The sequence below is a fragment of the Andrographis paniculata genome, unplaced genomic scaffold (assembly GCF_009805555.1).
Source record: "Andrographis paniculata isolate CXL003 unplaced genomic scaffold, ASM980555v1 Contig12END, whole genome shotgun sequence".
NCBI classification, from domain to species: Eukaryota; Viridiplantae; Streptophyta; class Magnoliopsida; order Lamiales; family Acanthaceae; genus Andrographis; species Andrographis paniculata.
In genome coordinates this window covers 5,504,861-5,517,209 of record NW_026137402.1, presented here as the reverse complement: position 1 = coordinate 5,517,209, position 12,349 = coordinate 5,504,861, and the positions used below count along the sequence as shown (strand labels likewise).

At 33.9% G+C, this 12,349-nt stretch overlaps 3 protein-coding genes across 5 annotated transcripts; 1 reads left to right on the top strand and 2 right to left on the bottom strand.

The window, feature by feature from the left end:
- The first annotated feature begins 263 nt into the window (after positions 1 to 263).
- On the top strand, positions 264 to 1,231 carry LOC127255381 (WEB family protein At1g75720). Its single transcript, XM_051280889.1, has one exon. The coding sequence runs from the start codon at positions 264 to 266 to the stop codon at positions 1,008 to 1,010; it is 747 nt and encodes a 248-aa protein (XP_051136846.1). The 3' UTR covers positions 1,011 to 1,231.
- LOC127255388 (zinc finger CCCH domain-containing protein 3) lies at positions 866 to 3,274 on the bottom strand. 3 transcript variants are annotated; one of them, XR_007839619.1, is made up of 7 exons: positions 3,099 to 3,274; positions 2,925 to 2,989; positions 2,314 to 2,395; positions 2,150 to 2,221; positions 1,916 to 2,063; positions 1,387 to 1,489; positions 866 to 1,006 (listed from the first exon to the last, which is right to left on the bottom strand). XR_007839619.1 is itself a non-coding variant. In XM_051280911.1 (6 exons), the coding sequence occupies exons 1-5, from the start codon at positions 3,238 to 3,240 to the stop codon at positions 1,954 to 1,956; spliced, it is 471 nt and encodes a 156-aa protein (XP_051136868.1). In that variant the 5' UTR covers positions 3,241 to 3,274; the 3' UTR covers positions 873 to 1,006; positions 1,916 to 1,953. The 3 variants fall into 3 exon arrangements, 2 of the variants coding, with proteins under 2 accessions (XP_051136868.1, XP_051136858.1); XM_051280911.1 differs by lacking the exon at positions 1,387 to 1,489 and having other exon boundaries at positions 873 to 1,006; XM_051280901.1 differs by lacking the exons at positions 866 to 1,006; positions 1,387 to 1,489 and having other exon boundaries at positions 1,599 to 2,063.
- Positions 3,275 to 5,169: 1,895 nt separating this feature from the next.
- LOC127257211 (transcription factor TCP8-like) lies at positions 5,170 to 7,377 on the bottom strand. The gene is made up of 2 exons (XM_051283594.1): positions 5,760 to 7,377; positions 5,170 to 5,592 (listed from the first exon to the last, which is right to left on the bottom strand). The coding sequence occupies exon 1, from the start codon at positions 7,283 to 7,285 to the stop codon at positions 5,801 to 5,803; it is 1,485 nt and encodes a 494-aa protein (XP_051139551.1). The 5' UTR covers positions 7,286 to 7,377; the 3' UTR covers positions 5,170 to 5,592; positions 5,760 to 5,800.
- Positions 7,378 to 12,349: the final 4,972 nt, after the last annotated feature.

Genomic DNA, 12,349 nt, shown 5'->3' with positions numbered 1-12,349 from the left:
ACTTTCAAATCACAGTATCTCACTACCCTAACTATACCAGCAGAAACTGCTGCTGCTTACTGTAGAATACCAACAATATACAAAAGATATATATGATCTAATTCCCCCACCCCACCCCACCCCACCCCCTTTCATATATCCTCTAAATTTTGACTTATAAGCAAAGAAAACTAACCCCACACAAACACACATACATATGCTCCTATCCCATATTGTCCCCATATATCATTTCCTCCAATACTGAAATTTAACCACCCCCTATTATGGAAGAACAACAACAATCCAATCCTCCTGACAATGATGATCTCCCGGAGAGGCCGGCGGTCGACTACCACTCCAATGTGGACACGTCGCGGCCTTTTCGCTCCGTCAAGGAGGCAGTCGCCATATTTGGGGAACGTATCTTGCTACCCGAAATCCACAACCCCAAACCCTTTACTTTCCCAAAGAAAGAAACCCCGTTTTACTCACCAAGCCCAAGAACAGATGACAAGGATCATCGACACGATTCCAACTATTCAAGCCCTAGGGGCTCGACTTACAGCATCAACCTCGATGGAAAACTTTCAGACACCGTCAAGAAGCTTAAGGCTGAGCTGGAGGACACCAAGGCAGAGCTCAAGCTGCTCAAGGAACGGGAATCGGAGACTGAAGTAGCGCTGGCCTCCCTCAATGCGGAGCTCCACAAAAACATGTCCAAGCTGGCGCTGGCAGAGGCTGCCATGGCCAAGAAAGCTGCAGGGGATGTAATAAGAGAGGAGGAGAAAAAAAGGGATGCCTATTTGAGGATGGAGAGCAGTGATCCTTCGCCACGTTTGGCTCAGATTTTGAGCATTGGGGAAAATGAAGGGCTGTTTGTGGGGAAGAAGAAGGAGAGGAAAGCAGCAGCAGCAAAGAAGAAGAAACCGATCATTCCACTTGTTGGCGAGCTGTTTGCAAGGAAGAAGGGAGCATCAGCTACCTCCTTGCAAAACCCTCTTTATGCATCCTCGCATCTCCAGTGGAACTAGAGAGACAAGCAAAAGTTAGATCATATGTCACGTTATGATTATGGGTGTTTTCATTTGAGGATCGAAGAGTAATGTTTATTGTTTTTGTTTCGTGTTTTTTATATGTGGATGGTTCATGTTTATTCTCTCTAAATTGTGCGATGTTATTACGTATTGTGATACGGGTAGTTGTCATTTCCACGTTTATATATTTCAAATCATGTAGGGGTTGTTTACTCTAAGGCTAAATTGATTTTCAAGTGCAAATTATAACATTGAAATTAATTTATCCTTATTGAGTATAAATAAACATGAGGATCAAGAAATATGCAGTAGCATAATATATCGCAGAACTCAAATAATAAGTGATATAGCTGAGGGAAAGGCACGTACTTACATGGTAGAATATACTACGACTATTTCCAAGAGTTCACTGCATCGATTGGTTTCGACTGTCATGTCCTAGAATGATATAATTCATGTCTCATCGACCCTACAAACTAAATAAGTTCATTAAATGTAACTTATAAATCTTAATCTTTCCAAACAGCAAATATACTTTTTATTATATCACACGTCATGGTCTGTATGCTAATAACAGAATTAGATATGTACTGTGATGATAAGTATGCCCCGTAACAGATGAAAAATAGCTAAACAAGATTAGATATTACTGCAGGCTCATTATTAATTTATTTATTTCTATTCTTTTGTCGAAATCCCAGTTGCACAGAACACTAAGGTCTATAAATGACCTCTCTCTACATTCAATCCAATAAACAGTCATAGATTGATGATTGGCATAAGTGCACATCAACCCATGTTTTAGGCCAATCATTCTCAGGATGAAACTTAAGCAATGGCAGTAAGGAAAGCAAGAATGTATTTCAGGCAATAGAGAGTCATCTAAAAGCACATGAACAGACCAGAAGTATAAGCTCCCTAGACCAATCCTGCAGCTCATCTATCCCCAATCAATGAAGGGCAATGGTGGATATCCACCCTCCGGCGGAGGCCACAGAGATGGAGGCAAATTTCGAAGTGATGTTCCCATGTGCTTTTCAAACAGAACAACTGCCAGAAAAATCTTACAGCCGATCAACAACAAACTAATAAGGAGAGGAAGCTGCATGTCAATACAAAAGGGGTCATGGACTTACCACTGGGTAGGGATGCTTCTCCCTGCTGAAAGCCAATACCCTGCGACCTGGCATGGTTGGCGTCGCTTGTTCCTGGAAAGTATATTTGATAATCGCTCAATAAGATTATCCTAATGAACCTAACAAAGAAAATGTGTAAATGAATAGGGCTAGGCTTCCTCAACCTTCCCTTCCTTGAGTGCTCATGTTTGGCAGCGTCGTTTTGGGGTGATAATATTTGCAAGAATCTCCATACTGACATGAACCCTTTGCACGAAAGAAAGAAGCCACTGATCAGGTCGATGATGGCAACAGCTAGTAAATATTTAACTGGAATTAGAATACATAAATTGAACAATTGTAATACATAATTCTTTTGATAGTTTTACTAATGTTTGTAGCATCATTCAATAGTGAAATCAACCTAAATTGGTGAATCTAATTGCTGTATTCTTCTTCCAGTTCCTGAGCAGTTCAAATTAAACATCAAGTACGGTCTACCTTTATAGCAATTGATCACCTATAAAGTACATGTTATATTTTCACAACTTACTAGTGTTTAATTCAACTAAAATTATACAGTTCTTAGCTAAAATCTGCACTATTCCACACTTGTAAACCTACATTCAAGAAAAACAAAATGCAAAATGTAAATTCTGACTCTAATTTCCCCAAGGATTGCTCATAGAGTCATAAAGTGCAAAATCAAATGCTTACACACAATGTCTTCTCGGAAAATAAATACACACGAATACGAACTCCCAACTGCATAGCTGCAGTGACTTAGAAACTATACCGTACGGACAAACCGATTGCATAGTCCTTTCCCAGGCGGCGGAAGATCATAGCCTTGATGCAAGCCTACAAGATGGTTAAAGAGGAAGACTTAAGAATTCACAACAGTGTAACACAATTAACGCACACCAAGTGTTCGTGGTGGTGTGTGAGAAGGATGTTGTGAGAAGCGGACCTTGGGAGGCGGATCGAACGGAGTCGTACCAGAGAGCCTTGGCTCTCTGGTGAACGGTGCCCTGGAGGTGGCGCCGCCGCGCGGCCGGGGTGTCCTGAAATTGTTTGTCGCAGTAGTCGCAGTAGTATTTGCCCAACGGCATACTCCTTCCCTCGCCCAAATTCAACAAAGCATTCGATTTTTGTTTGCGTAATTAATTGGAAGTAGATGAATAATTTAATTTCAAATTGCTCCCTGAAAATTTTGTTATTTTCAAAATTTATCTAATAAAATATAACTCCCTCTAGCCACTATAAAAAAAAATATATATATATTTGGATCGAACACAAAAATAATAAAAATAAATAAATAAGATTTTATTACAGAAAATAAGAAAAGTGGTATAAGATAGCTAGGGGTATTTTTAAATACTTAGTAATTAAAATGAGCAAAGGAGAAAATATAATAAAATTAATGATTGTAGGTGCGAATATTATCTAGAAATGATGTATATTGCTATTCTATAATCTAATTCGATTTGAGCGGGCCGAATTTAAAACTTTGCAAACCTAGGTGACCTGAGGCGTCGGGAGTTTGAACCCATGGTCTCACGGTCACAAGTCCAACCCCTACACTATCAAGACATCCCTTACAGGACATCTATATGATGTTTTGATTGATATAACAAATTCTAATTAGCTCAAATTAATGATATTGATCTCAATTCAAGTTAAAAAATGATATGCTTGATTTTGTTATATTTATTAAAATTATTGTAACGATTGTTATACCCCTATAGTTGAATAGATATAAGGTGAGGATGATTGATACTCTGGAGTTAAATATGATAAAATAAAATAAATATACTATTCATGTCAACAATGTATACACCTTTGTAAGTTAACCTAATCTCAAGTCAACGTACTTGCAGACGAAAGTTTCATAGTGGTGGGGTTTCATGCAATGCAATGTTTTTTAAAGTATAAGAGGTACCATGCAATTTTTAAAATATACGGAGATTTTACACTAAAATTCGAAACCACACGTGAGTTATAAGCAATTTTACCTTTCTTTATGATAAAAGCAAAAAAATAAATAAATATTATAATAATAAAAAATATGAGTATAGATCTTATTAATAAATAAATAAACAAACAAACTCTCCGATTCAATCGGCGTTTACATATGATTGCAATATTGGGTTTTATTTTTTCAGTTTTTATTTTTTGGTAATAAAAAATTAATTCAATATATTTATAGTAATTGAGTCATGTAAACACACCCCAAATAATAGGTAGATTGCCACCGCCTTTCAAGTGGGGCAGCCGATTTTAAATGTTGCCCATTGAACAAGCTATTGGGTTGTGTAGGTTGGGATATAAAGTTTGATAATGCCTTGTATATTTAATTTTCAATTGAAAATTTATATGAAATTTATATTTTATCTCGATATATTGTACAAAGTATAATAAATAGTCTATTCATTAGTATTTTGGTAATGTTTTGATAAGCGTTACTAAAATATAAGTGAAAATACAAATAAATAACACTTAACCCTTACATTGATATAAAAGGGAGCAGTTACAGTAAAAATCAAAATCAAATCAACCACGATTGTACGCGATGTATGAGACTATAGTACCTATTGTTAGTTCATCTAAACACAGTTGTAGTAATACTGTGTGTTGTCAGCATGGTGCTATAAAATTCAACATCGTAATCGCCGTCTGATATAAAAGATTGTCTCACAGATGTTGTGTAAACTATTATATTACGATGTTAGAATTGTGTTGTATTAATGAAGCTTTTCCAATAAAATTAATCATATTAGTATATATTGTGTCGTGTATATTATTATCATATATTGATTTATAATTAATTTGTATTTTGATTTAATAACTTTAATCAAAATCATAACCACAGCTGCTGTCTATATATATATATATATATATATATATCATCATGCACAAACTTAGTAACAAATAAATGGAGCCCAATTTTTAAAAGATAAGTGGTCCAAATGGAAGAGAAAATGGAACAAAACTTAGCACACACTGCACATTATTACATGACTAAAAGCACATGTAACAGGTTGTTGTAGTAGTAGGAATATCATTCTATTCTATTCAATCATTTTTTTGTGTCACACAAATTAAACCATAAATAAATCATTAAATAAAGGTTGACTGTAAATAATATATATACTGCCAACTCAACTATACAATAATCTCTCTTGCAAACACTCATTTAGGACCAAAATTTCAAATCCAAATTCTTCAAAGCACTAGGCAAGATCAATTCCACCCCAAAATAATGGCCAAAAAATAAATCAATAATACTAATAATTGTGATTTAAAAATAAAAAACCACACCAATGACAAAAAAAAAAAAAAAAAAAAAAAAAAAAAAAGAAAGGTTCCTAAAGAAGAAGTGATGAACACATCTGTCGTCTTTCCTTTCTTGAAATCAATCCTTCTTCAACAGCTCACCCTTCACATGTGGTGGAGCTAGCTACCTGCAATAATACAAACGGTCCCAAAATTTAATTCCAGATTAATATAATTATAAGATATTTTCATATTTTTTATTTACAATTCTTATCAATTTTTAAAAAATATATTATCTTAAATCACATTATATTACAGTGAGATTAAAATTCTTATGTTAATATGTTGTAAATACCTTGTTTTGTGTATGTGTATGTTTATACATACGTGCGCGTATTACTGAGAGCTGTTTTGATCATCGTCGTCCTCGTCGGCGTCATCATTGTCAGCATTTTCCGGCGGCTGAGGCGGCGGCTGATGATGCCGCAAATTGTCAGAATTTGGATTCAAACCGGCTCTAGAGAGAGAATTCAGCGCCGCCAAAATTCCTAAATTGGATTCCGCCGGCGATACTCCCAAACCCAAATGCTGAGCATGCGGCGGCGGCGGTGGCTGCATCAGAATTGATCCCAACTGCAGCTGACCGGCCGCCGCCCTTCCGCCGCCTTGGAATTCGAGATTCCCCGGAAAATTAACCCTGGGCATGAAACGGAGTGGTGTTTGTAGGGTGTTGCCGCCGCCGTATCCGGCGGCGAAAGGCCACATCTGGGCGGACTCCGATGGGCCTGCAGCCTGATCCGACACGCTGGCGGTTGATGCCGCCCCCCCGCCGGTGGGGGCCGTCACAGGAAGCATCCAGAATGTGCTGCTCGTGGCGCCGCTGGTTGGCGCCGGCGCCACCGCCCACATCATGTTCGTCGGCCGCGGCGGCGATTTCTGCATCATTTGGTGCAGAGTGTTGTTTGACTTTATTTGTTTGGTTGAAGGAGAAGTTGGGGCATCCTCTTCTTTGAACAAATCGTCTCTGTATCTCTTCTGTAAGTAATTCTCCGGCGCCTCCGGTCCGCCGCCGCTGTCGCCGCCGGGTAAGGAGTCGGAAATGTGCTGGGATGGTTGCAGGAGCTGAACCGGCAGCTGATGCTGCTGAAACCCTAAAATTTGGGAGAAATTCTCTTCGTATTGATGGTGGTGGTGGGGCAACCCTAGCGCGGCGGGGAACGATACCGGCGGGGACTTCGACGGCGGAGCCGACATGGTGGCCCCGCCGCCGCTGCGGAGGGAGATGTTGAGCGTGGAGAAATTGGCCGGAATTGTGCCGGTGCCGGTGGCGGCTATGATGGCCGGCTCGGCTTGCCGGAGCAGCCACTCAATCGTCTCGCCGTCGGACTTGTGGCCCAATTCTCTGGTGAGCTGGAAAACCCTGGCGGCGCAAATCGCCGGCATACGGATGCGCCGCCCGCGGCCGTCGACTTTGGTGTGGCGGTCTTTCGTCGACCGTTTCGCCGGCTGCTGCTGCTGCAACGGTTGTACCTCCTGCAGCGGCTGTTGTACTCCCGGCGACTGGTTCTTGGACCCGGCCTGGCGGTCAATTAGGGTTTCCGAACCGGTCCCGATTCCTAACGACGCGTCGACCGGCCGCGGCCGGACGGCGGCGGAAACGGCTCCCGGTCGCGGCGGAGAATTAGTAGGTCCGGGTCCAGCGCCGCTGCTAGTCCCGCCGGCGGCGTAGGTGGAGGAGGGCGGGATGAATGGGAATGAAGAAGCTCCATGGAGGCGGTGGAGTAGGTGGTAGGACTGCGCGGCGGCGGAAGAAGTGGAAGCGGCGGCGGTGGTGGCGGAGTGGTGGTGGGATTGTGTGGAATGAGGGAGGTGTTGGTCCATGAAAGAAATTAAGAAATACTAAAAATTCATGGGATTAGAAGTGGGGCTCAAACTTTGGTCATATTTTCTTGCCTTCCTTTTTCTTGTTTGTTTGATTGCTAATAATAATAAATAAATAAATAATAATACAGTGTGTGAGTGAGTGAGTGACACAGACAACTGAGTGAGTGACGTGTTGTCTCTCTTCTCTCTCTGGTTTTTATTTTTTTATTTCTTAAATTTATGTGATTTTTATTTTTTCAGTTTTTTAATTTACGTTTTTTTGTCATTACACATCGCTTCACACAAACACATTACTGACGTATATGATGGACGCGGGCTCGGGCTCGGGTTCGGGTTCGGACTCGGATTCGGATCCAGAGTCAGATATACTGACTGACTGTGACTGACTGACTTACTGACTTGGAATTAATTGATTGAATTTATGACGGTGCTGATTGGTGATAATTGCCCTAATTATTTAAAGGGAAAGTTGGTCTGTCCACCCTGTCAGTTCTATTAAGTTATAATTCAGTCCCTGTTATAAAAAAATTGATTTTCACTCCCTCCTTTACTTATTTAATTTAATATTAGTCATTATTTTATATTTTTCTTTTTATCTATATAGTATAAATTTGATGTACTTCTATAGTATATCTAAATACTCTTAATGTTATTTTATATACTTATAATTGTCTCGCTTTACTTATATTATTTTTCACTTTATTAACTATTCCACCTATATACCTCTATTTACATTATGCGTACATTTACTTATGTATCTTTAAAAAATAAATAAATAAAAATAATAATTAAAATCATATTTTACTGTGGGGTGATGTAGAAAATAAAAAAAAAATTGCAAAATATATTCTTTATATATTTAATTATCAAATTTGTCTATTATTTATTTGACTGACAAAATATATTATGTATATTATAAAATATTATATATTTTTTACATTCTAGTCACGATTGACGAGTGCAGATAATTGTTCTATATTAAACACTTTATATGCAATTTATATTTTATATTTATTTTTTCTTCTATTTTTGTATTCTTTATAGTGTTTTTTTACTCTTTTTTATTTTTTCCATAAAAATTAATTATTTTATTCAACAAATTTTAATAATTTAAAATTTAAAATTTTTCCTGAATAATTTATGTTTATATTTTATTTATTATATTTTTATATGAGTATATATTATTTCTTATCAGTATTTATAAATGTGATTATTTATATTTTAATATTTTTTTCATATTAATAGTTAAGAAATTATCTTATTATCCATTAAAATCAAATTGTATAATTTTTTAGAAGTATTACTCCTTTCAGCCTTTTTTTTTTTTTTTTTTCGTTAAACTTATATATAATTCATTTATACTAAACAATTTTATTCACTCAAAATTTTATTATCTCACTTTAAGAAATAACAATCAATTTGGCACAGGGGTGGACACGAATAGGATATTTGTAGATATAGGCATTAAAAATTAAATGCCTAAATTAAATTAAATATCGTGTATTTTGAAAGAAAATAAAATCTCAATAAAATAAATATACGGTATTTAATTATGCACATATGTTAATTTTTGTAATAAATATCAACCATTAATGCAAAAATCTGCTTAAAATGGAAGATATCGTACAAATATTACGTGCATAAATAGAGTCATAATAAATTTGGCACAAAAATAAATTAATCTTGTCAATAAATGGAGTATATAAATTAATATCTTCCGAAAAAGACAATGATATAAAAATGTTGGCGAGAAAAAAAAGGTGCACAATCAACCATAATTATATATTTCATTTTATCAATATTAGTTTACTTACTCTTTTAATTCTACTTATAAAATGAGAAAATTTGATATTAATAATTTATATTATTTTTATACAAAATTCATAATTATATTTAATATAATATAAAATATTATGTAAATATTATACATAATATAAACTTTATTATATGATTCAGTATAATATTAGCAAAATATCTATTTATCTATATATATATATAATTATTCTATTAAATATTTAAAATCGTATATATAAGATACAATTTTTTAAAATATTAATACTAGTAATAAAATTTATGTATAGTATTCTATGTATTTTAAATACCTACTATGTATATATATATATAAATGTGTAGATAATATAAATATAATGAGTGCGTGTAATATATTATTTTTGTAGAAAAATATGTTGAAATCTTTTACAAAAAAACAAACAAACCCTTATTCTATAGAAAATAAAATTTACAAGAAAATAAAATTAAATAATTTTTTCTATCAAAATATTTATATTAAATATATATGTCACAATTTTGTATAATTTTTTTTAAATCTTTACTAATGTTATTAGTTTTTTATTTTAAAATGTGAAAATAAAATAACTATAAATATAATTTTATTAAAAAATAAATTTAATTTTTTAAAAGAACTAATAAAAATAAATAGAGTCAAATTTTTTTTTTTCTTATTCAACAATTATAATTATAACATTCAAACACACATCCTAAACACTCATGCATATACCAATTTTTATGTACTTGTAATATAAAGTCATATGCTCCGCTAACGCGTATATATGCTCTGGTTATATATGGTTGGAAAAATTGACCGTGTTTGGTTCAACATATTCAATTGCTCTTAGTAACCTGAGATAAATTCATCATTATTGTGTTCTCACGACTCCCTGACATGTAAGTAAAGAAAAGAACACATGTTTACTATAGATGGCTAAAAAAAGTAAGAAATGAGGTTGATAAGTTTGTTGGTTGTTACTCATGCATCACTACTCTCACAAATTGATTGTTTTTTAGACATATTACGTAGTAATCCACAGCATAGCACACACAACAACATTTAGTTCACCAAGGCCGAGAGGGGAAGTGTTCTCACCGAATACGCGAATTGACACATTTCCATGGAAATGACTGAAATTAACTACACTTGAAGATACCCGATAATACACAAATAATACCTAAGAAACTATTATTTATACCTCGCATGTAGGTGTTTGTACCCAGATCACATTCTTATGTACCTACATAAAATATCGACATACCCTAGCGCAGATCTTAACTACTTATAATAATAGTCTCATATGCTTCAGTAAAGAGTATATATGCTCCAATAACATGTGGTTGGAGAACAATAATTTTTTGTTCAAAATATTTATTTGTTGACGGTAACTAAGGATGCGTTCATTATCATAGTCTTCCTGTGACACCTCAAATTGTCAGAAAAAGGTAAACAACACATTTATTATGAATGGTTAACCAAGTAAAAAATGACTTGGATAGGTTGAATGATATATGTACTATTATAGTCCAACCTCAACTAGTAGATGTCTAATAAAGTCATAAGCGACTAAATTGAATTATATTGGTCATTAGAGTACATGATTGCTATCAAAAATTGAAAATATTTAGATCTATTACACATTAATTCACACCGTAGCGCACACAACAATTTTTGGTCAAGGGCATCTAAGCATAAGGTATGACTCGGCTAAGCAGGTGAGTATTCTAGAGCAGCTATGTTGTACCTCCAACCTGGTTATATCAGGTACACCAAAACAGTTCAAACCGTCGGTTACGGTTTATGAAAATGTCAAACCGAAACCGAACCTTCTGAATGACAGTTTCGATTGCGGTTTAAAAAATTGACGGTTACGGTTTGAACCGCCGATTTATGTACATTTATTTTTAATATTTTTTTTCCTTTTTAAGTTTTTCTAAATTTAAAAATTTATTCAAAAATATTATTTTCAATTTTAATTTCATTCAGATATATTTATTATTTATTTATTATGTAAAATCATATAAATAATAATTGCTAAGATTGTTACAATATAAAAGTAATTAAAATAATAAATTTACTAAGTAATTAAAACAAATTAAATTTTAAATTGAAATAAACAAAATTAAATTTTAAGAAATTGACGTGTATTAGATAATAAGATAGTTTCAATTAAATATAATTGTATGATAAGAAATACAAAATTTAAAATATAAATAACCAAAATAATGTATATTATTATTATATAATTAATAATTATTTATTTTTATTAATATTAATATTATCTTTATTTTTATAACAATTTAATGATATATAGTAATTTTAATTATAAGTATATAATATACAATTTTAGCTCTGAACATCCATTCTCCACATTCCACCGCAGCTATAGTTGCAAGGGTACGTTTTTTGTTTTCTTGTTTTTTTTTGTATTTTCTTCTTTTTCATTTTTTTTTTCTTTTTTCCTCCTGCTTCTTCTTCACTGTCGCCGCCCGCCCATAACATTCTATAATCCACAATCGCAGCCGGCGTGCAAGTTTAAAATTAAAAAAAAAAAAAAAATAATGGCCGAACCGTCGGTTGAAACCGTAAACCGGCGATTTGAACTAGCAGTTTGCACTTTGACAAATATATAAACCGTAACAAGAGGTTCGAAAACTGGTAAACCGAAGATTCGGAGCTACGTGGACAAATTTAAACAGAATGTGTTGTAAGTATATAAAATAAATTTGGAAGCATTTAAAGATATTCTAGAGGTACATTCAATTTTTATTTGAGAAAATCTAAAACAGGGACTAATATTAAATTAAATATGTAAAGGAGGGAGTGCAGATCAATTATTTTAAAATAGGGACTGAATTATAATTGAACACTACCTGTAGGGAGCGCAGACCAATTGTCCGTTATTTAAATCTCATGTATGCCAGTAAATAATGCTCTCTTTCCACGCATGTTGTTAAATTATACTTCATCCGTCCACATAATTTGTCTCTAATTTTTTATTTTCGTCCGTCCCACATAACTTATCATTTCTATTTTTGAAAATATAATTATACACTTTAATTGCATTTTAAATTTTAAATTTAATAATTTTTTTAATTTTAATTAAACTATTTATTTATCTTAATCTTAATGTATAATTACTTGTACTAATACACTTTTTAATTACTTACTAATTATATTTTTTATATATATACAGTAATAGTCCCATATATTTTGGAACTGAGGGAGTAATACCTTTAAAATAATTATTTTGGATACTTAGAAAATATTAA